Below are 23,662 nucleotides of genomic sequence, written 5' to 3'. Positions count from 1 at the left end.
TTCCCCCTTCCCTCCCCTGAGTGCCCCTCTCATTTCCATGAATGGTCAGCTGGCTTTCTTCTTCTCCCAGTGGGAGCAACTCACCCTTTATTTCCATTGTGCTCTTTGCTCCCATTTCAAGGTATTAGGGTGGTTACAGATGGCACATGTGTGTCTGGAGGATGTGTGGGGGAGAATCTTTCTGCAGCAAGTATAGCATAGCCTTACTTCTTTGAATGTAAGCTAACAGGTAAGATGTGATTTAGTGCTGAACAAAAGCAGGTCATGTTCATCAAAGCAAAATAAATAAATAAATGCAGAAAAATGTTTTTGAAATGGCAGACTAATGCAGCAGAGGAAGCCTTGCTCCAATCTTTTTCTTTCTTAAAGGGCTACAAGTGGTAGCCCTCAAGTGGTCAGCAAATAAATGCTGAACGAAAACAATATGCCTTGCTTATTGCACAATTGGCACATGAGTGACAGTAAGACAGTCTCAGAACACTACTTTCCATGAGGAAAGTAGGTGAAAAATGAATGATGTTTACATATTTGCTTACATATTATCATTACATTTTACAGAACGCACAAAAGTACACAATTGGAACTAACATAAGAGAGGAGGGAAGTCACTTTATTTATTTATTCCATAATAATGACTCCAAGGGAATCTTCCTGGACATCACATGTGCTTTTTATTCCCCTTCTCAAAGTGAATAGAATATGGTTGCTAAGCAACTGTTTTGTTCCTTCCTGACCCTTTGCCCTGATTAATTTTGGGGCATCTTAAATGGGCTGTGCAGAACACCTTAGTACAGGGTTTCGTAACCTTTTTGTACCTATCCCCTGCCACCCAGATCCTCAGGTTTTATCCATGGACACCACCACCCCACCTGCTATTTATATATTTTCACAAGAATTCAGTAAAACAAATAGTGGTGTGTGTGTGTGTGTGTGTATGGTACTCAGGATAGCTATTTTCCAGAACTTTATTCTGGCTCAACAGGAAGCAAATTAAATTCAGAGCAGCCAAGATTTTCCATGGGCCACCTGGACATTCCTCATGAACCCCTCAGGGCATCCATGATCCCAGGTTAAGAACCCCTGCCTTAGTGGAGGGGAGGGTGCTCTTGTTGTTCAGATGTAAATACATTTGTTTTATTCTATGTTGTATTTGTTTTACTTTAAAAGATGTATATGCTGCCCTTTTTTGGGGGCCTTTTTTGTTTTGACAAAGGTGACTCAAAGTGGCTGTAACAAAAGGGATTCGACAGAGCTAGAAGAGTGGTTCCAAGGGCTGCCAATCAAAAGAAGAGTTCCCTCCTCCAAATAGAATGCTGAGGTGATGGTGGGAAAACAGTTGCTTATGGACAGTTATTTTTCTGAGTTGCTTTTGGCAGTTAGCTCTGAGGAGAATTTTCTTTCTTTCTAGATGTTTGAGCATTGAGACCTGCTACGTTATTGTTAGTCTTTAGTTAGAATCGCTACTGAAGGAAAGAGACTCTGAGTTACATTATAAATAATGGATAATAACTAGGTTTGTACATTTTGATTCGGGTACAAAACATTTTGTGCCCGGAAATGGCAATTCCGGAGGTTTAAAAAACAGATTTTTGTTTCCAAATCAAAATGACTCTGTTTTGGACCTGAACGCTTTGTTCTTCAGAAAAGCGTTGCAATTGAAATTGACTTCTCTGACTCAGTGATTCCAGCTGAGGCACTGAGTGATTAGCAGAAGATAACATATGCAAAAAGCTGGCAGAACTTCCTTGTTGGGCATGAATGGTTTAGTTAAGTATGTGTTGTATTCAGTGTGATTGAAATGCAAACTGACCTTGCAAAGGGATTTGGAAGACAGCATTTTGAGACAGAAATACCCAAATATCTTTGGGAGCTCAATGCAATTCCAAAGCTCTTGCTAAAAGCCATGGTATAAGTTGCGTGGAGAAGCTTTTCCAGAAGCTGGGTAGGAAAGTTCTGCAATTACACAGGTTTTTCTTTCCAAAGGTTTAGAAAGAATCTCTTGACTTGTTCAGGGGTCTTTTGAAGAGCTATTTTGGGTTCCCCCACCCCTGATTTTTATGAGTTATAGTGGTGTCTAAGTTTTGTTGCCCAAGTTGAGCAGTCTAATGTAATTTAGGCCACAATGTAATTTGGTGGGACATGATATCTAAGCCAGTGGTTCACAACTTTTGTCACTGCAGGGACAGGTCATCCACATGGGACTACAAGAGACAAAAGGAGGGGGGGATACCCCTGTCAATCTTTTGACATCCCCAGGAATCTTAGTTGTGTTTCTCTTTCTTGTAACCATGATGTATGGTTTTGCACTTTATTAAATGCAGTGATGATAAATCTCAACAATGGGCTGATTTATTTGGGCTACAGCTCACTCCAGTTAAATGAACATTTGAAGCTGTTCCGTAGTACCAAGGCAGGTCATTGGTCTATCTTGCTATCTCAAGTGACCTGTGGTCACTGTTCCATGGGGAGGGAGCATTTTTATTGAAAGAGTGCTTGAACCCACAAATGGGTTGTGCCACTGTGATAGTGCCACAGGGACAGGCTCACACCCGCTGCAAAATTCTCAAATAACTGTGCCAAAAAATTAAGTGTTGCTGTTGTTCATCATTCTCTTCACTCTTTCAACTTGTTTATGGGGGCTTCAGGGGCAAAACAGTGGGTTGGGTGGCAGTGCCCCAAGGGGTGGTGCACCCAGATTCTAAATAGGGCAAAGGGCTGATTCCTTAGGAATTTTTGAGGATTACACATTTTTAAGATTTCCCCCCCATAGGGAATAATGGAGGTTTCAGCAGACCCATAACTCCACCTGGGGGGCACTGGGTGGCCCAGAGCAAGTGGTGGTGTAGTGCACATAGGATGCCAACCACCCCCATGGGTTGCTAACCCATGGGCTGCTGGGTTCTGTTGTTTCTGAGGTGTTCTGAGTGTTGATTCTCTGGTAGCGTATGAGATTTTCAATTACAAACCATGAATCCACTCTCATATGCTACCAGAGAATCTACACTCAAAACACCTCAGAAACAACAGAACCCAGTACCCCATGGGTTAGCCACCCATGGGGGTGGTTGGTACCCTATTCGGTCTACACCACCACTCGCTCTGGGCCACCCACAAGTGCAGTTATGGGGTTGCTGAAACCTCCATCATTCCCTATGGGGAAGAACCTTAAAGACACGTAAACTCCATTAAATCTCTAAAAATCAGCCCTCTGCCCAATTCCTTTGAAATAATTCTGGCAGCTTCCTTGCCCCCACTGGGCACTACCAGCCACCCTACTCTACTCTGTGCCACCCCCGTTCCCCCGATGTGAAGCTATACTTTTGCTGAAACCTCCATTATTCCCAATGGGAAAAATCTTAAACTTCATAAATTCACAAAAAATCAGCCCTTTACCCAATTCCTTTGAAATTTGGGTGGTAGCTTCCACCCATTGGGCACTACCAACCCCACCCACTAGTTTTGCCCCAGGGATATTTTTTAAAATCCAAAAAGTTTCAGATTCAGATTTTGCAATTTTGAACAAAGAACAAAATTGGGGTCTTTCGGATTGGCTGATTTTGAACAAAGAACAAAATAGGGGTGTTTCGGATTTGGGCCAAAAACAAAACAAAACAAAACAAAACAAAAACAAAATGCACAACCCAATTAATAACCCCAGGGTTAGCTTGATGTGCTGTGTGCTTTCCTTTAGCTTACTTTGTAACACTCTCAAGTAACTAAAGAATACTTTATCACATGTTCAGAAAACCCTTGGTTTGTTTATAGCGTGAGGATTCATCTCATGGTATCTCCCCCAAGACTCCTTCCACCCAACCACATCCATTTCATTCTTGTTAGTGGATTAAAAGGATGCCCCTTACCAGACCCAGATCATGGGTGAAACAAAGACTGGTGGATACACATAGCTACTAGTCAGAAACTGACTCCTTTCTGTTTAGGAGTATAAAGGGCCCTTCTTATCCACTTGAAGGACAGACCACAGCACAGCACTTAGCAAACCAACCAACCAACCAACAACAAGTATATAAACAAACTATAAAAACACAATAGGACAAATAGTTTGAGGTCGAAGTATCCCAAGATCAAAAGGCCTGATGTCTTCAATGCCATTCTTGAAACCACCTCCAAGAATTCAAGCATGGAGACAAGTTGGGAAACAGGGGGAATGGCACATCAACATAATTCCTTTTCTATCCTGGGCTTCTACTTGGAGGTATAGGCACTCAGAACGGGATAACTGTTTGAATGGGCACCTGGAAATGGAGATACTGTTGTGATAAACGAAGGCCATACCTCTATATTGCCAATGGAATCTAGGCTGCTATCATCTGCCCATGTTTCTGGGATGCAAGTTGAGTTTTTTCACTTTAGGTGTGTGGTTGAGTATTTTCACATGGTTACCTTCTTTCCTCCCCACATTTCACATGGATTCTTATCGCTCCAGCCATCTCCCCTTCTTCTTCAGCAATCTGTTCAAGGCCTCCTTCACTTGATCGTTCCTTAGACAGTAGATCAGGGGGTTGAGAAAGGGTGTGATGGCCGTGTAGAAGAGTGTGACTGCCTTATTGACCTCTGACTGATTTTCTCCACCTGGAATTAAATACATTGCTGCTACTGAGCTGTAGAATAATGTGACCACTGCCAGGTGAAAAGATATGGTGGAGAAGGCTTTCACCCAACTGCCTTGGCTAGATGATTTCATCAGGTTGATAATCACAACACTGTAGGATAGCACAACAAACAAGACATTGAATAAAACTCCAACATCCCTGATAATCTGAGCAATGAGAGGAGTGTTTCCTAGAGGAGGGCAGGCTAGGGACAGAATTGGCTCAGGATCGCATAACAAATTATCAATGATGTTTGGTCCACAGAAGGACAACTTAGAGAACAAAGTCACTGGGACAATGTTACAGAGGAAGCCAAGGGCCCAACAAATAGCCACCAGGACATAGCAAGAATCTCGGGACATCATTTGTGGGTAGCGCAGTGGTTGGCAGATGGCTAAGTAGCGATCGAAGGCCATGGCTGAGAGAAAGCAGCATTCAGTACTCCCTAGAGAGAAGAAGATGTAAAACTGGAGGAAGCAGGCATGGAAGGAGATAGTCCTGTGAGAGGCTGTCAGGTCAAAGAGCATACGGGGCACTGTGGCGGTCGCATAACAGATCTCCAGCCAGGAGAAGTTGCTCAGCAAGATATACATGGGTAGTTGGGCCAAGTGGGTATCTAGATTCACCAGGGTGATAACAGCAATGTTCTCAGCCAAAGTGAATATGTAGAGAACTGTGAGAAAGATGAGGAGTAGGAACCGCTTCTGCTGCCCACCTCCAAAGCCTAGTAAGATGAATTCCTTAACTCCAGTCTCATTGGTTGTCTCCATCTGGAATAAAGAAACAAAACTATTAATACATATCACAAGGAAATGTCATTTATGTACCTATTTCTTTTGAATAATAAAACTAGGCATGTTACTTATGAAGGGGAGGAAGGTATTTCAGATTGCATTTGACAATTGCCTAGAACCCCGCATTTTTGATTATATATCAGCTATCCTAAACAAGTTGTACACCAACAGTTGCCATTAAAACAGACAGATCTGGGGCCATGGAAACATGACCATATCCAAAAAAGGGATATGAAGATATTTATGAATATTGCCTCTGGCCTGTAAATTCTTTCTGCATTCTTGCTACTGTGCCCTTAAATGTTACCAAGTTAAATTATGAATCCCCAATTTATTGTTTAAAAATAAATAATAAAAATAAATAGAAAAACAAATCACATATGAAATAAATCTCCAAATCTAATATAAAGCTGCTTTGGCCTCACTGACTGCCTAACAAGAAAGCCTCAGAACACACCATAAAAGATAGAAACGTGCTACTTTTGCAGGTAGGTTCCAGAACTCCCTCATATTACCAAAATAACCCCAGAAAAATTATTTTCCCAGAAAGCACAGAAACACTCTCCCATTCAGAAGCATGCGTTATGAGATCTAACAGAGCTAGGGAAAGCCTTGTCACAGAGAGCTAAAATGTACATGGACTTGCTGAAGATGAAGGGGCAGTTCTCACAATCACCAAGAGTGGGGGTGGGGGGGTGGGCAGGGCGGGGAAGGTTCCAAAGAGCTTACCTTCCCCACAGATGATCCAAGGCTTGGTGGTGGGAGCGCACTTCGTGCTCTCACATGAGGCGGGTGGGAAGCATCAGGATCTGTGGGGATCCCACTGCTTCTCACAACCTGCTGCCCCAGGTTGGTTTAGGCTGGTCATGAGAACAACTTCAAAGAAGCCCCGTCCTCCAAGGTTTCACGGAATAGAATATTTTCCCTTGAAAACACTTTACATAATGTAGATTTAATTATATATACAGATTGATTGGGTCTTCTTGCTTTTAGCTGAATATACATTTTATCAGTTAAAATAGTGTTTCCCCCCAGTAATCAAAGTACCGTATTTCATGTCACATCACCTAAGCAATTCTTAGGACACAGTGATATTATCAACCCCATACTACAAATGGTGGTCAAACTGAGAGAGAGGAGCTTGTCTAGAGTTACCCACTGAATAAATGGCTAAAGTGAGAGCTGAAATAGAGATTCCTAGCTCATAGTTCAAGCTGTGCAACCCCAGTCTGGATTTAAGACTGGGCAACAGGTATGCTGCTAGTCAAAGGAATCTCAGCTAGTAATGGAATTGCAGTACAGCCTTTATCAGGAGGCTGAGAGGGGTGAAGGCGCAAAAGAGTAAATGGAGTACTTTGCTGAGAACTTTCTGATTTTCTCTCAACCGTGTCCTAAATGCCCAGTGAGAATTCAACTACTGTAATCTTTTCCAGCCTTAGAGGAGAGGAAGACATGATGCTATCTCTGCTTCAGATAGACAATCCCACCAAGGGAGATTCAAACACTTTCATATGCATTAAGTTAAAACCATTAACCATTTTATTTCTTTTACTGCTCATAGGGTAGCTTTTAAGAAGCCTTGAGTAAAGGACAACAAAGCCAAACAAGGGGAGGACTAATCAGCTAGGGTTTGTGCTCCTTCCCTCCATCACAATTGTTATTGGGTCATTTCCCTTTAATAAACAAGTTAAATGACCCTTTGCACATAGGGGATTTGTGGTCTGGGGCAAAATAGGGGACTGTCATTGACCGGACTTTGTTTGTGGGATCTAAGTGGAGCAAAGCAGTTGATCTGAGTCTTTGACTGTTAGTTTGTTAAGTTAAAATGTATGATGCAGCTGAGAATCACAGATACACCTCCCATGATCCTTTCTTCCTTGTCTTCTCCCACAACGTCTCCCCTCACTCCCCTGATTAGACAGTTATTTATAAGGGTTTATCAACATTTTTATTTATCTATTTAGCATATTTATATACCACCCAAACCGCACATCTCTGGGCGGTTTACAATTAAACAACACAGATTAAAACATTAAAACCATTGAAAAACAATGACAGATTCTAGAAGTCTAATTACGAGCCTGGATGAATAAATGCATCTTAAACGCCTGTTTAAATGCTGCCTGAGAAGGACAGACGCTGTCAAAGCTTCCTTTAGAGGAAGTCCAATAATTTTAAAAATGGCCCTTATTCAAATCTACCACACTGTGATTCTCACCCCTTTTGCCTTTGTCATGCAGTTCTTTATTCTCTTCTTCAGCAGCAATCAAACTGTTGATTCATCCAGTATACACTTGATTCATCTCACCACAAGCTCTGCACTGGAATTTGGGAGAAATGGTGAACTGCTTATTTTTGAATCTTGTGCTTCTGGTGTTGCTCAAGTGTGGTCTGAGTGTGCTGTGTGAAGAAAAGGAAAGAACCTGTAATGCAGAACCAATCTAGAATGCTTTTTGTCTTACATTTTAGTGGCGCTTGGGAACGTGTCCCTCAAGAACAATACACTGATCCACCAAAACAGTATCTGTCTGGAGACAGGTTGCATCTCCCTGCAGTGGTGAAATACTGGCAGTTTTCATAGGGAATGGTTGTTTTCCTGGGTTTGGTGTTTGTGACCAACAGACCACTTTGAGAAACCAAACGGATGCCATGCATTAGGGAGAAGGTTCTGTGATGGCTTGGTGTTGTGCCCCATTCAAAATACGCTGATCATCCACCCTGTTCTGCACCAAGTACATCCTGTCCTGCAGGAACTGCTTCAGAGGACATGAGGCACTACTACACATTAGTAAACAACAAAAACAAAAACAACAACACCACAGCCCCTGTACACAGAAAACTAGTATGTCAGGGAGAAGCTTGGCTAAAACTCTTCTCCCTCGTTAGCATGACATGTGTCACAAGGAGTGCAGTAAGGATCCCTCCATGGCAAACAGAGCAATATCTTTTAAAGAATTTGGCCAGGAAGACTCTATTTTGAGGCCTGAGGCCCTTTTTTCCAAATAGTTCCTGCTTGGATTTTTCGTCCATATGTCTGTTCATGTACCACTATCATGTACATTATGTGTCTGCAAGATTCAGGCTCACCATTGTCTTCAAGCCTATCCTTTGTTCCACTGTAGGCAGAAATAAAGGTAACCTGGTCCTCTCTTAATCAGTCCATTCACATGTAATATGAAACTGGAGTTGAAGGGGCCAGAGTTTGTCAAGAATGTACATCCAAATGGAGGACACCCTGATGAAACTCTGGTTCCAAATGGAGCATGACCCAAGGTTTCACTCTCCAAGCTGAACCTTTGGGTTGCGATATGTTTTGCTGCTCCAACCCAAGGTCAACAGCCACCCGTGTTATGTGCAAATGAAGAACTGCAGGCTTGGCTGTCTGAAACTGGAGTTGAGGGAGGAAGCCCCTCCCTCTCTCCGGCTGTGATTGGCTCTGCAAGCTGTCCTTCATGCAGGAAGGAAGCCCACACAGCCAGTTCCCCCTCCTTTCCATTATATCCAGATGTAGACAGGAGAGTGGGGTGGCGTGGGGAGTGGAATCACGGGTCCATTGGACTCACGGTTCTGTGTTACATGAGGATATGGCCAATGTTTCTTCCATTCTTTCATTGCCCAGTGCAATGTCAGTTTCCTGTGTCCACCTGGCCATGATTACCCAGTACTCTACACCCAAGTGGCGTAGAATACGAAGTCTTTCCAATAAGTTGAGACTAGATATTAAGACAAGGCTGAAAGTTGGTGAAGTCAGTTCCCTCATGGATAAGAGAGATCTCAAAGATGGGCTTATGCTTAGGGAAAGCTCTTCTACAGGAAGGTCCAAGAGGAATATGGATAACAGAATCACTCACTGAGGCTATTCTCATGATCACCCAAAAGCGGGCTAAGAGAGCCTATCCTAGCCCACTTTGGGGCGATCGTGTGCTGCAACGGGTGCTGCACAGCTCCCGGCAGCTAGCCTCCATAAATATTCCTCCTCGAGCGCTCTGTTAACCTCAACTTTGTGCACGTGTGTTGCCACGGTGCATGGTGACACATGAGTAGACCCCTCACCGGGAGTCTGCAAGCAGCCTCCCAGGCTCGGGGGTCTCTCCAGGATGCCCCATGTCCTTGTGCAGGGCATCCTGGAACTTCTGGGGGGGCTGCACAGCCCCTGATACCTACAGACATCAGATACCAGATACATCCCTTTCTGGAGGTAAATGACTTTAAAACAGTGATGCACATGCTGGTAACAGTGATGCACTTGCTGAGAACACTGATTTTAAAACAACTGCACTGGCTACTGATACATTTCTGAGCAAAATACAAAATGCTGGTTATCTATCTATATAATTCTCTAAGGCATGCCTGTGGCTAATCTCATGCATGGCAGCTCCCATAAGAGTTCATGAGCAGAAGGACCGTGGTGATTGGGCAGTGGGGATTGCCTATGCAGATACCGTGTTTCCCCGAAAATAAGACACTGTCTTATATTTATTTTTGCTCAAGGAGACACACTATGGCTTATTTTCAGGGGATGTCTTATTTTTATTAAGTGTGGTACAACAATCTACATTTATTCAATTATAGTTAAGTCATCTTCTTCTGGAACATCGTCATAACTCTCATATGATCCATATAAGACCCACAGACTGTTGCTGGTCAGTGTTGGGGAGCAGCAGCTTTACTGGTGTGTGTGTGGGGTGAGAGATACCCACAGACAGGGGCGTAACGATACTGGTAGGGGTGGCAGGCTGCAAGCTGAGGCATACGGTAGAGGGAAGTACGGTAAAAATCTCCTCAGAAAATCTCCTCCTCAAAAATCTCCCCTCCTCCTGGCGGTGGCGGGCAGCGGCAAGAGTAAGCGCGGCGGTGGTGGGAGGTGGCGAGAGTACGCCGGGAAGCGATGCCGGGCCAGACGGCAGGCCTCGGCGTCGCTCTGCGCAGGCGGGTGGGATAGGGGAAAAGCTTCAGCAAGCAGCCTGCTACTGAGCCAGGAGAGATCACCACTATGTCTTATTTTTGGGGTATGGCTTATATTGCACAACTGCTTAGAAATCCTGCTACAGCTTATTTTATGGGTATGTCTTATTTTCGGGGAAACACGGTAGGGAGGTCAGTTGGAATGCAACTGTTACTGGTCGGAAGATGTTCTTGATTGTAGAGGAGAGGAATCTATATATACAGGATAGTGGACAAGGGTCTGTGAAGAGAGGGGTCATGAGGGAGGAAAGAGCCCCTTCAGGAGAAGGAGCCTGACGTTGGTGTGTGTGTGTGTGTGTGTGTGTGTGTGTGTAGAGAGGGGGGGAGAGAGAAGGGAGGGGAAGAATGACAGAGGGGCAGAGTGAGTGTAGGAGAGAGAAAAAGAAGGGAGGGGAAGAGAGAAAGAAGGGAGGGCGAGTGATGGGCCCTCACCTGTTAGCAGCCTGAGGGTAATGAGCAGCCATGGTGGTGTCAGCAGCAAGAAAGGTCCCAGTTAACCACTGCTGCTGTTTGGGGTGGGCTACAGAGGCCATTGGCTGAGGGAGGCAAGCAGGCAAGGGAAGGGCCTGGGCCTGTCAATGGCCTGAGGGGAATGAGTGGCCATAGGGGTGGCAGCAACGAGGAAGGACTCGGTCAACCACTGCTGCTCCTCTAGGGAGGAGCAGGAGTGGGGCTCGGGTGAGGATGGGGAGGTATCTGGGGATAGGAGGCTGCAGCTTGGCCAACAGGCACCAGCAATGCTGCAGCTGTGACCAAGAGAGGTGAGGGGGATGGAAGCAATGGGATTGAGGAGCAGGAGCAGGAGTACAGCTCAGGTGAGGGTGGGGAGATCTCTGAAGTGAGGAGGGCTGTGGCAGGGAGTGAGGGGAGCAACCAAATACTAGCATGCAGATGCTCTGCACAGGTTAAGGTAGTTATCTATAAAGGCCTCAGTGATTTGGGTCCAGGGTACATAAGAGAGTGCCTTCTTTGGTCATGAACCCTGTCACAGGATCACCTGGAGAGGTCTGGTTACAGTTGCTGCTTGTTCGTTTGTTGGTGACACGGGACTGGGTCTTTTCTCTGGCTGCCCCAGTGTTTTGGAATATGGTCCCTGTAGAAATGAGAGCACCTCATTCTCTTTTTGTTTTTAGGAAGACCCCCAAGATGCACCTGTTTTCTCAGACTTTTAACTGAAATTAATTTTAAACTGTTTAATTTGTTTTTCTTTTATGAGATTGTTTTTGTTTTTGTTTTGTAGTATTTTAACTGTTTTTATACTCAGTTTTATGTTTGTGTGTTTGTTCTAGTATCTGCCTATTTTCCTTTCACTTTCCCTGCTACTGGACTAAATTTGGTCCAAATTGGTAAGGCATTTCGCAAATTAGCCCACTTGTGCCTCAAACGTTCATGCATCCGCCATCTTGAATTGGGGTGGATGACATCATCACCAACTATGCGTTTGAGGTGACCCTACAACTGCACCAAATTTGGTCCAAATCGGTTCTCACTTGTACCTCAAATGTTCACGTGTCTGCCATCTTGAATCAGGGTTGATAACATAATTACAAACAATGTCTTTGATCCTTCTCAATGTGTCCCTACACCTGTAGCAAATCTAGTTCAAATCGGGTAGTCAGTTCACAAGTTAGCCCAATTGTGCCTCAAACATTCATGCATCTGCCATCTTGAATTGGGGTGGATGACATTATCACAAACTATGCCATTTAGGCATCCCTATGAGTCTCACAACTGTACCCTATTTGGTTCAAATTGGTTAGGCGGTTCACAAGTTAGGCCACTTGAACCTCAAAAGTGTATGTGTCCGCCATCTTGAATAGGGGTGGATGACATCATCCTAAACTGCACCATTGAGGTGTTCCTATGTGTCCCTACAATTGTACCCTATTTGGTTCATATTGGTCCAGGCATTACAGAGTTGACAGGGACACACACACACACACACACACACACACACACACACGGAATGCCAGGTGATCTCATAAGCCTACTGGAAAGTAGGCTAAAAAAACCCATCCCATGGGTTCAGAGAATTCACAGTTTACCAACATAGATCATTTGTAAAAAGATTTTTTTTACAAAAGCCCGTGGACTCAGAGGGCTTCTGGACCATTCAGAAACCAAGTGGATCATAGGTAAAATGCAGAAAAAAACCACACAAGCCCCATGGATTCAGAGAGCTTCTTCACCAAACCTGGCCAGAGTGGAGAGGAGAGCAGCAGCAGAAGCAGAGAAGGGTCCCTCGTCGAGGCAAAAAGGAGAGGAGAGCTGGTCTTGTGGTAGCAAACATGACTTGTTTCCTTAGCTAAGCAGGGTCCACCCTGGTTGCATATGAAAGGGAGACTAGAAGTGTGAGCACTGGAAGATATTCCCCTCAGGGGATGGAGCCGCTCTGGGAAGAGCAGAAGGTTTCAAAGTTCCCTCCCTGGCTTCTCCAAGATAGGGCTGAGAGAGATTCCTGCCTGCAGCCGCTGCCAGTCTGTGAAGACAATACTGAGCTAGATAGACCAAGGGTCTGACTCAGTATATGGCAGCTTCCTATGTTCCTAAGTTCCAGGATGATGCTGAGGATGGAGGCACAGCATAGCAAGGAGGAGGACACAGTGGGAGCAGGGCAGACTGGGTTGCACTGGTCACTCTGCCTTTTTGAAGCCCTCCTGGTCTTCAACCCGTGTACAGGAGAGCTTCCCATTGGTGGGCAGGCAGGAAGTCAGGCAGAGAGGCAGCAGCACACATGCACAGCTGCATCAGCCAGCCCCACCCATCTGCCAAATAGCTGATCGTTGGTGGTGGGTGGGAGCAGCAGCCTGGCTTTCCCCATGCGCAGGAGCGCTCAGCTGGCATTGGCTCGCTGGCATGGGGAGGAGATTGCTGGCTCTGACTGGTGGGCTGAGGCAGCACTGATGCCCCACCATGAACTCAGGGACTGTGGCAGCAAGAGAGGGAGATGTTAAGCACCCCAAAGGGGAGCCTTTTGGAAGCAAGAGCCCTTGTGTGCTGTTGCTCCCCAGGAACTGGTATTCAGTTACATACTGCCTCTGAACCTGGAGTAGCATATAGCCATTATTCCCAAAAGCCATTGAGAGACCTCTGCTCCATGCAAGTCTCCTCATTCATTACCAAAGAAATAAATGAGCACAAATGTACATTCAATTATTGCCTTTGATTATAACCAGAGCATATGTACAAACGAATGCCATTTGATATTTACAAATCATTGTGCATGTATTGCATCGAATGCGCGCACACACACACACACACACACACAGGGGAGTAATGGCAGGAGAGAGGGCACGCCCTCAACTCCTGCCTGTGGCTTCTTCCAGCAGCATCTGGTGGGCCACTGTGTGAAACAGGATGCTGGACTAGATGGGCCTCCTTGGGCCTGATCCAGCAGGGCTGTTCTTATGTTCTTATGTTCACAGAGAGTTAACCAATTAATGAATTTTATTTATATACTGCCTAACAAAAATCTCTAGGCAGTTTACAAAATAAAAACAAAACTATTAAAAGCCATTAAAACAAACTAATTTTAAACAATTAAAACACTTAAAACACTTGAGGCTGATATATAAAAGAACAGGCAATCTAGCAAGCATGACTTGTCCCCTTAGCTAAGCAGGGCCCACCCTGGTTGCATATGAAAGGGAGACTTGTTAGTTATTTATAAGTTTATTCGGTCATTGACCAGCAAAAGGGAGACTTGATGTGTGAGCACTGTAAGATATTCCCCTCAGGAGATGGAGCCGCTCTGGGAAGAGCATCTAGGTTCCAAGTTCCTTCCCTGGCATCTCCAATGTAGGGCTGAGAGAGACTCCTGCCTGCAACCTTGGAGAAGCTGCTGCCAGTCTGTGTAGACAATACTGAGTGAGATGGACCTATGGTCTGACTCAGTATATGGCAGCTTCCTATGTTCCTATGACATAATGAATGGGCACCACAAAATATAAAAGTGTCCAACTTGCCCAACTGGAAATAGATTAATTTTATCTCTTTGACCAGGTGATTGGGTATTTTGTTTTTATGTTGTATTCTTCGTTCTTTCCCCATTTTTACACTGTCTCTTTTCTCCTCATCCATCTCTCCTTCCTCCTTAACAATCTACAGAGTGCATCCTTCACCTGATCATTCCTCAAACAATAGATGAAGGGGTTGAGAAAGGGTGTAATGACTGTGTAGAAGAGAGTTACTGCCTTAGTGACCTCTGATTGGTTTTCTCCTACTGAAGTTGAATACATCCCTGTTATTGATCCATAGAAAAGTGCAACCACCATAAGATGGACAGATATAGTGGAGAAGGCCTTCCTGCGACTGTCTTGATTTGAAACTTTGATCAAGTTGAGAATCACAACACCATACGATATCAGAACAATGAAAATATTGAGTATAATTCCTGCACTTGTGGTGATCTGGTGGATGATGGGAACATTTCCTAGAGGGGGGCAGGCTAGGAACAGAATTGGCCTAGGATCACACACAAAGTGGTCGATAATGTTGGAACTACAAAAGGATAATTCGGAGATCAAGATCACTAAAACAGCATGGAACAGGAAGCCAATGACCCAGCAGGTGGCCACCAGGATGTAGCAGGAATTTGGTGACATCAGTTGTGGGTAACGCAATGGGTGGCAGATGGCCAAGTACCGATCCAAGGCCATGGCTGAGAGGAAGAAGCATTCGGTGCTGCCAAGAGAGAAGAAAATGTAGAGCTGGAGGAAGCAGGCATGGAAGGAGATGGTCCTATGAGAGGATATGAGGTCGAAGAGCATACGAGGTACTGTGGTGGTCACATAACATACCTCTAGCCAGGAGAAGTTGCCCAGAAGGATGTACATGGGTAGTCGCGCCAAGTGGTCATCTAGAAGCACGACTGTGATTACAGCTATGTTCTCAGTCAAAGTGAGTACATAGGCAATCATGAGAAAAATGAATAGCAGGAATCTCTTCTGCTGCCCATCTCCAAAGCCCAACAAAATGAATTCTTTAATTCCAGTCCCATTGGCTGAGTCCATCTGGAATCAGAAAACAGAGCCATCATCACATGCCATAAGAACATGTTATCATGCCCTTTTGTTTCTCTAGAAGCAGAAGTATTAAGCACATATGCCACTTGTGGGGGGCAACAAGGTCCTCCCCCATGTATTTCATATTGTACATGATAACTGCCTAGTAGCAGCACTCTTTTCAATTATAAACAAATTATACTATAAACATGAAAGCACCAACAATTACCAGTAAAAAAAAGACAGCTCTGGTGAAATATTTAAATACAACGAGCTGACTGAGCACAGAGCATCAGCACCCCTAGTTCTCCCTTCCTACCCGCCCGCCTGCCAGCTGCCTCCGGCCAACCTGCCACCACCTCATCCTGCTGCCAGCCAGCTGCCTCCTCACGCCTCCTCTGCACCCAGGCTCCACTGCCCGCCCAAAGTCAGGAACTCTTGCGAGGGTCCCGCCATTCTCGCAAGAGTTCCACCACGCATCCCCACGCATCCCCACCAGCATGTCTTGGAGAATTAATTATATAGATCAGGGATTCTCAACCTTGGGTTCCCAGATGTTGTTGGACTTCATCTCCCATAATCCCCAGCCCCAGTGGTCTTTGGTTGGGGATTATGGGAGTTGAAGTCCAGCAACATCTGGGGACCCAAGGTTGAGAACCCCTGATATAGATTATGTTCAAGAAAGGACCTTTGCAACTTTCTGTGAATATTGCCTCATGTTCCAGTGGAATTTGCCTGCCCTCTTGTTATGGAGTACTGAAATATCACCAGGCTAAATAATTTAAGTCCAATTTTGTTTCAAAATAATTAGAAAAACAAATCATATGTGAAATACCTCTCCAAAGATCATATAAATGAGCTTTAGATAGTGCCACATGAAGCTATTTTTCCCCTCTTGAAATGAATCATGGGATACAAGATGTTCCCTTGAAATAATTTATACCATTTTGTGCTAATTATATGTATAGATTGATTTGGCTTTCTTTCTTTTAGCTGAATATATATTTCATCAGTTAAATAATCCTTTTGTTCTGTCATAAAACCATTTTATGTAAAATTACCGAAGCGATCGTTATGAAATCCCAGTGATACAATCACCTTCCTACTAGAAAGAGGGGCCTGACTGAGAGAGAGGAGCTTGCCTAGAATCACCCATTGATTTCATGGCTGAACTGAGTTGAACTGTGGACTTCCACTTTGTACCTCAAGCTGTGCAACCCCAGGATGAAGAACTGGGCATTTGTGTCCTGCAGTTCATTGGATAGTCCTCTGTGTTTTCCTTTGCTAATTGCAGCAAAGGCTTTATATGAAGGCTGAACAGAGATGTACTGTTGAAACCATTATCTGTGGGGGTTCCTTTCTCCGCTCCAACCGTGGATTATAGAACCATGGATAACGGGGCATTAAGGCATCAGGAATGGGGTGGGGGTTAAGTTCCTGGAGGCTGTAAAAGGGGCAAAGATCAGTGAAAAAAACTCCCGAAAATTGGGGGGGGGGGAATAGTTTCAGTTTCAGTTTATTACTATCAACGATCAAAGATCAGCAATACAATTTAAAATGTTGCAGAAAAGTACGAATAAAAAGAATACATGAAATAACAATAATAACAATCAGAAGGACAAATTCCATTTGCATATAAAGATAGCTGTTATCCAACATCCCTACCGAGCCAAGAATCTAGAGGACAGGACAGGAAGTTAGTTGCTGTCGAGTCCTAATAGCAATAGAGCAGCCACCTTATACGTAATGGAAGGAGTTTTATCTGCAAGCAAAAAAGCAACATAAAATTATTCCGAACGACCAGGTAAAGATAATGTGTGTGTGGGGGGGGGATAAAATTGTTAATGATTTGCCTTTGATCATAATCAGAGCATATACCAGTCATTGTCTGAATTCAACACACAAGAAGCTGTGTACAGGACAGAAGGTTCCAAGTTCCCTCCCTGGCAGCATCTCCAAGATAGGGCTGAGAGAGACTCCTGGCTGCAACCTTGGAGAAGCCGCTGCCAGTCTGTGTAGACAATACCGAGTTAAATGGACCAAGGGTCTGACTCTGTATATGGCAGCTTCCTATGTTCCTATGACCACAAAACTAGCAAGGGGAAGATGAGCTGACTACACCATTATTTAGGGGATCAGTTATCTAAATCTCATACTCCCTCCCTCCATCCCAATCTTTATTTGGTCACCAGAATCAAAATAGCATGTGACTTATTCAGCCCACTCTGCTGCAACCGTCAGTTGTCCTCTGAGTCATTACCACAGCATGCCATTTATTCTAAGAGAGAAGGTAGATACTGGAGTATGTAGTAATATCGTCTAATACAAATTAATATTTACCTTTAAGAACAAAACCCTATTTCTCTGGACGTTTCACAGACACACTGGTGATCAGGAATGACTTTCATTTACCTTATGCATTCACTGAAGGAGCCAGCAAATTTTGAGATGAGGGACCAACACCCTTGACATAAGGGTCTTTCAATGGTCTCTAATAAATAAATTTAGTGACGCTTTACAAATAGGACATCTGGGGTCTGGGGCTGGAAGGTGACCATTGTGAAAGACAGTAGCATCTGCAGGGTCTGAGTGCAGCAAAGCAGCTGTTTTAGATGTCAATTAAAATTAAAATGAAGGTTGAGGCTGAGAATCACAGACAACTGTCACGATTCTTCCCCCATCCTTGTCTTCTCCCGCTGCCCCCGCCCCAGGCAGAATTTTATAATGGTCTATCAATGTGTCCTTGAGGAAGTACAATATTTTTTAAAGTGGCATTGATTGAAATCTGCCACTCTATGATTCTCATCCCTTTTGCCTTAGTCCCACATGGTTCTTCTTTCTGTTCTTCAGCGGCATTCAATGTGTTGGTTCATCCAGCAGGAAGTTGATTCACCTCATTGCAGTCCTTGTATTGGAACTCAAGGGGCAGGGACAGTGAATAGATGGCTCTTGTTTCTTGTGCTTCTGGCGGTGCTCATGTGCGGCCTGTGTGTGATGTGTGAGGAAATGGAATGAACTGAACCCGTATTCCAGACCAAGCCTGGAGTGCTTGTGATAAATATTTAGTGGCACTTGGGAATGTGTCCTTCAACATCATTTACTGATCCCCAAAACAGCATCTGTCTGGAGACAGGCTGCCTCTGTCTGCAATGGAAAAACACATAAATTTCCATAGGGATTAGTTGTTTTCTTGATTTCAATGTTTGCTAAAGATAGACCCCTTTGAGCAACTAAATGTATGCTGTGCATTAAGGAGGAGGTTCTGTGGTGGCTTAGGAGCTGCCTTATACTGAGTCAGACCACTGGTCCATCTAGCTCAGTATTGTCTACACAGACTGGCAGCGGCTTCTCCAAGGTTGGAGGCAGGAATCCCTCTCAGTCCTATCTTGGAGATGCTGCCAGGGAGGGCACTTGGAACCTTTTGCTCTTCCCAGAGCAGCCCCATCCCCTAAGGGGAATATCTTACAATGCTCACACATATAGTCTCCTATTCAAATGCAAACCAGGGTGGTGCCTGCTTAGGAAAGGGAACAATTCATGTTTTCTACCACAAGACCACAAGCTTTTGATGATGTATTAGAAGAACCTTTCACTCAAAATACTGTGGTCACCATCTCTGGCTGCAGCAACTGTTTGGGAAGATAGGAAGTGCTGATCTACAACCATAATGCACATACACACACACACACACCCCACACACACTTTCCTTAAGTAAAATAAGCTTATGAGATCACTTAGTTCTCTCTCTCTCTCTCTCTCTCTCTCTCTCTCTCTCTCTCTCTCCTCTCACGAGGCAGAAAGGCAAAATGGTGGTTGGCTGCCTCCTTAAGAACATTTGAAAATCCCTCCTTTGAACTCCCCCCACCCTCAGCCCTTCTTTTGACCCTCTAGCCAATGCGGGGTCAGTCACCCATGGCAACACAAGATTTGAATGGTAACAAGCCAATCTGGAACCAGGCGGGAATCGCCAGCTGATCGTTGCACACTCGTTGTCACCAATCTGAAGCTTGGGAGGGCAGGGTTTTCAAAAGAATTTATTGCTACAAAATGGAGACAGCAAGAGGGGTCGCCACAAAGTGGAGGTCTGAATCTACAAATTTTTCAGGTCCGAAATCTGGGCCATTTGTTTTGGACCCAAATCTGGCCAGCTAGCACAGGGGTGATAGTTTAGTTTAGTATTTATTTACGGTCTTTGACCAGCTGATACAAGGGTGATATGTTTTGTCCACAAATCACCCCAAATAGGTAGATTTGAGTACAGATTGTTTTGTACCTGAATCGATTCACACAACCCCATTATAGAACTGCGGTTTCCTAAAGAAGGCTATAAGTCCCAAGGAGATAAAGACCCAAGTCACAAGCTTTCCTATTCCCCCTTCCCTCCCCTGAGTGCCCCTCTCATTTCCATGAATGGTCAGCTGGCTTTCTTCTTCTCCCAGTGGGAGCAACTCACCCTTTATTTCCATTGTGGTCTTTGCTCCCATTTCAAGCTATTAGAGTGGTTACAGATGCCACATGTGTGTCTGGAGTGTGTGTCTGTGGGGGAGAACCTTTCTGCAGCAAGTATAGCATAGCCTTACTTCTTTGAAAGTAAGATGTGATTTAGTGCTGAACAAAAGCAGGTCATGCTCATCAAAGGAAAAAATACATAAATGCAGGAAAAGGTTTTTGAAATGGCAGGCTCTGGGCACCTTGGAGAAAGAGCGGGATATACAATGTAATAAATAAATAAATAAATAAATAAATAAATAAATAAATAAATAAATAAGCAACCTTGCCAGTTGGCACATGAATGACAGTAAGGCAGTCTCAGAACGTTACTTTCCATGAGGAAAGTAGGCAAAAAATGAATGATGTTTATGTTGGGAATTCTCTCTGGTAGGAGAAACCCTTTTTCATTATATCAGAGTGCACAGAGGCACAACACAGCGGAATTTGGCTAGGCATACATGTATGCTGAGAGTAAAATAACTTGGAGCCAGCTCATAGTTTCAAATCAATATATATGGTATTTATTAGAAAACTCCATTCTGGACAGGAAAGTGAGGAATTAGGATCTCTAATCTAGCTAGCTAGCTGGATGCAGATGGATTCTGCATCTCTGCACACATGGTGTAGGGAGAGAGGAGCTTGTGTGTTTTAATGTAAACCGCCCTGAGCCTTTTGGAAGGGCGGTATAAAAGTTTTAATAATAATAATAATAATGTTGCAAGGGAGAAGGAGGAACAGGAAGAGAAGGGAGAGAGGAAGTGCAAAGCAGGAAGTAAGTAAGTTAGTCCCTAAGAGTAGTAATCTACATTCCAAAGGGATAGTGTCAGAGCAGTAGAGAAGGGATGACCAATGTCTTGACCCTGTAGCCCTCTGACTCACTAGTCTGTCCTCCACTGTCATTGAGACAAGAGACAGTGTATAGTCCTTCACTTCCAACAGTTTACATATTTGCTTGCATATTATCGTATTTCATAGAACACACAAAAGTACACAATTGGAACTAACATAAAAGAGGAGGGAAGTCACTTTATTTATTTATTCCATAATAATGACTCCAAGGGAATCTTCCTGGACATCACATGTGCCTTGTATTCTCTTTCTCAAAGTGAATAGAACATGGTTGCTAAGCAACTGTTTTTTTCCTTCCTGACCCTTTGCCCTGCTTAATTTTGGGGCATCTTAAATAGGCTGTGCAGAACACCTTAGTACAGGGTTTCTTAACCATTTTGTACCTATCCCCTGCCACCCAGATCCTCAGGTTTTATTCATGGACCCCCGCCTTATATATTTTTTCATAAGGATCCAGGAAAAAATTAGTGTGGTGTGTGTGTGGTGTGTGGTACTCAGGATAGCTATTTTCCAGAACTTTATTCTGGCTCAACAGGAAGCAAATTAAATTCAATGCAGCCAAGATTTTCCACGGACCACCTGGGCATTCCTCATGAACTCCCAGGTTAAGAACCACTGCCTTAGTGGAGGGGAGGGTGCTCTTGTTGTTCAAATGCAAATACATTTGTTTTGTTCTATGTTGTGTTTTAGTTTAAAAGATTATATGCTGCCTTTTCTTGCCTTTTTTTTTGCCAAATGTGACTCAAAGTGGCTGTAACCAATGGGATTTGATAGAGCTAGAAGAGTGGTTCCAAGGGCTGTCAGTCAAGAGGAGTTCCCTCCTCCAAATAGAATGCTGAAGTGATGGTGGGAAAATAGTTCCTTATGGACAGTTATTTTTCTGATTTGCTCTTGGCAGTTAGTTCTGAGGAGCATAGGTGAAACTGTCGGGGGGGGGGGCAGCCAGGGCACATGCCCTCATCTCCACTTGTGGGGGCACCAGTGCCATGCTACCCTCCACTCCCTCCCCAATTCACGATTGTTTTTCAATTTTTTTTTTAAAAAACCTATAGCCACTTTGGGGGGCTTCCTAAAGGCTACGGTGTGTGTGTGTGTGTGTGTGTGTGTGTGCGCGCGCAAAGTTTCCGCCTCTCCCGGCCAGCCTCTTAGAACCCCGCCGCAGCCCATCCCAGTCTGATTTCAGGCCTGTTCAGGCCTACAAAGATCAGTGTGGTGGCCATTTTGGAGGTCGCTGCACATGCTCAAAAGGCCTCTGCAAGGCCTTGTAAGGCTTAGGACCTTGCAGGGACCATTTAAGCAAGTGCGGTGGCCATTTTTTAATGGCCACCGCACATGCTCAAATGGCCTCTGCGAGGCCCTAGTCTAGTTTTTCCCCTGATCTAGGGAGTCAGAAGAATGCAATGGACCCGAGCATTTTAAAAACAGATATTGATGGCACAAAAGTAAGTGGACAAAACATCTCTTTAAAATATAATGTTGGTTTAATTCCTTGTAAGCTGGCAAAACCAAAGGGTGGGCAGGGGGAGGCAAGGAATAAAATGGAAATATTCACTCGCATGCTGTTTAATTCTCTATACAGAGCTCTATCTTTATCTGCATATTTGTCATGAAATCTGATTATAAGGTTTGGGGATTTCAAACTTGGAAATTGCCTGCCTTTAACTTGTGTGGTGCTTAAAAAACAAAAAACAAAAACTGCTGTAAGAATTCACACTCAGAAATGTTGCATTTGCAATGTATTGCCATCCCTCTGTTGTGCAGTCTTACCATACTGATAAATGGTTTGTCTTTTGAAATAAGTGGTTAACGTGCTGCAAATTATTCCCTTCCATTTAGCTGAGTTGTACTTGAGTTTTTATTGTCTGTGCATCCCAAGTAGATTTGCTCAAGTTTCCTTACCTTCTAAAAAAGTTATATTTTAGAATCTCTTTTAAAAAATCAATGCAACTCCCTTTTTACTTTGAACACAATTGTTTTTAAAAGACACATTGAATAGTCATGCTGTGATTCTGATTGACCTAAGTATGTAGTACACCGCTCTGGGCTCCTTGGAGGAAGAGTGGGATATAAAATGTAAAACAAACAAACAAACAAACAAATTTGATAAACTAGACATAAAGTTTACTGTCCAGTCTGCCTGTTGCTTTCCCATTGCAACCATCTCCCTTTAAGGCAAAAGCTGTTTGGACAGAAAAAACCCATACCTGAATTTATTGGAGGCAGCAACCTGTAGTGAGGATTGCTGAGGTGGCAGAGCATTTGCTAAAGAGAGCTTTCACTGCTTAGCTCTATGGAGGCATGCCCAGCACACAGATGTGGTGTGTTTCTTTGGGAAGGCGACTGGCACATATGTGGTTGTATGTGTGTATTCGTGTGTGTTGCTTACAACCTCTTTCTTCTGAAAGTGTCTGGAGTTGTATTTTTGAGCTGATATTATGGTAAAGTTATGTGAAAGATGGGTGTCAGATGTTTGGATAGGGGTGCAAATTCAGTGTTTGTCCTAGGTGCTAATTTTCCTAGATATGCCACTATTGAGGAGAAATTCTTTCCTTCCTTCCTTCTTCCTTCCTTGGTGCTTGAGCACTGAGACCTGCTACGTTATTGTTAGTCTTTAGTTATAATCCCTACTAAGGGAAAGAGAATCTGAGTTACATTATAAATAACTGATAATAACCCCAGGGTTAGCTTGATGTGTATGGTGCTGTGTGTTTTCCTTTAGCTTACTTCGTAATGCTCCCAAGTACCTAAAGAATACTTTAACAGATGTTCGGAAAACCCTTGGTTTGTTTATAGCATGAGGATTCATCTCATGGTATCTCCCCCAAGACTCCTTCCACCCAACCACATCCATTTCATTCTTGTTAATGGATTAAAAGGATGCCCCTTACCAGATCAAGATCATGGGTGAAACAAAGACTGGTGGAAACACGTAGCTACTAGTCAGAAACTG

At 44.0% G+C, this 23,662-nt stretch overlaps 2 protein-coding genes across 2 annotated transcripts; both read right to left on the bottom strand.

Moving 5' to 3' along the window:
- Window positions 1–4,432: 4,432 nt before the first annotated feature.
- Window positions 4,433–7,756, bottom strand: LOC128330876 (olfactory receptor 11H6-like). The gene is made up of 2 exons (XM_053264238.1): window positions 7,713–7,756; window positions 4,433–5,380 (listed from the first exon to the last, which is right to left on the bottom strand). The coding sequence occupies exon 2, from the start codon at window positions 5,378–5,380 to the stop codon at window positions 4,433–4,435; it is 948 nt and encodes a 315-aa protein (XP_053120213.1). The 5' UTR covers window positions 7,713–7,756.
- A 6,665-nt stretch (window positions 7,757–14,421) lies between these two features.
- Window positions 14,422–15,381, bottom strand: LOC128330875 (olfactory receptor 11G2-like). The gene has a single exon (XM_053264237.1). It carries the CDS (start codon window positions 15,379–15,381, stop codon window positions 14,422–14,424), a length of 960 nt encoding a protein of 319 aa, XP_053120212.1.
- Window positions 15,382–23,662: the final 8,281 nt, after the last annotated feature.

The sequence above is a fragment of the Hemicordylus capensis genome, chromosome 6, assembly GCF_027244095.1.
Source record: "Hemicordylus capensis ecotype Gifberg chromosome 6, rHemCap1.1.pri, whole genome shotgun sequence".
Taxonomy (NCBI): domain Eukaryota; kingdom Metazoa; phylum Chordata; class Lepidosauria; order Squamata; family Cordylidae; genus Hemicordylus; species Hemicordylus capensis.
This window is presented reverse-complemented; position numbering and strand designations above follow the sequence as displayed.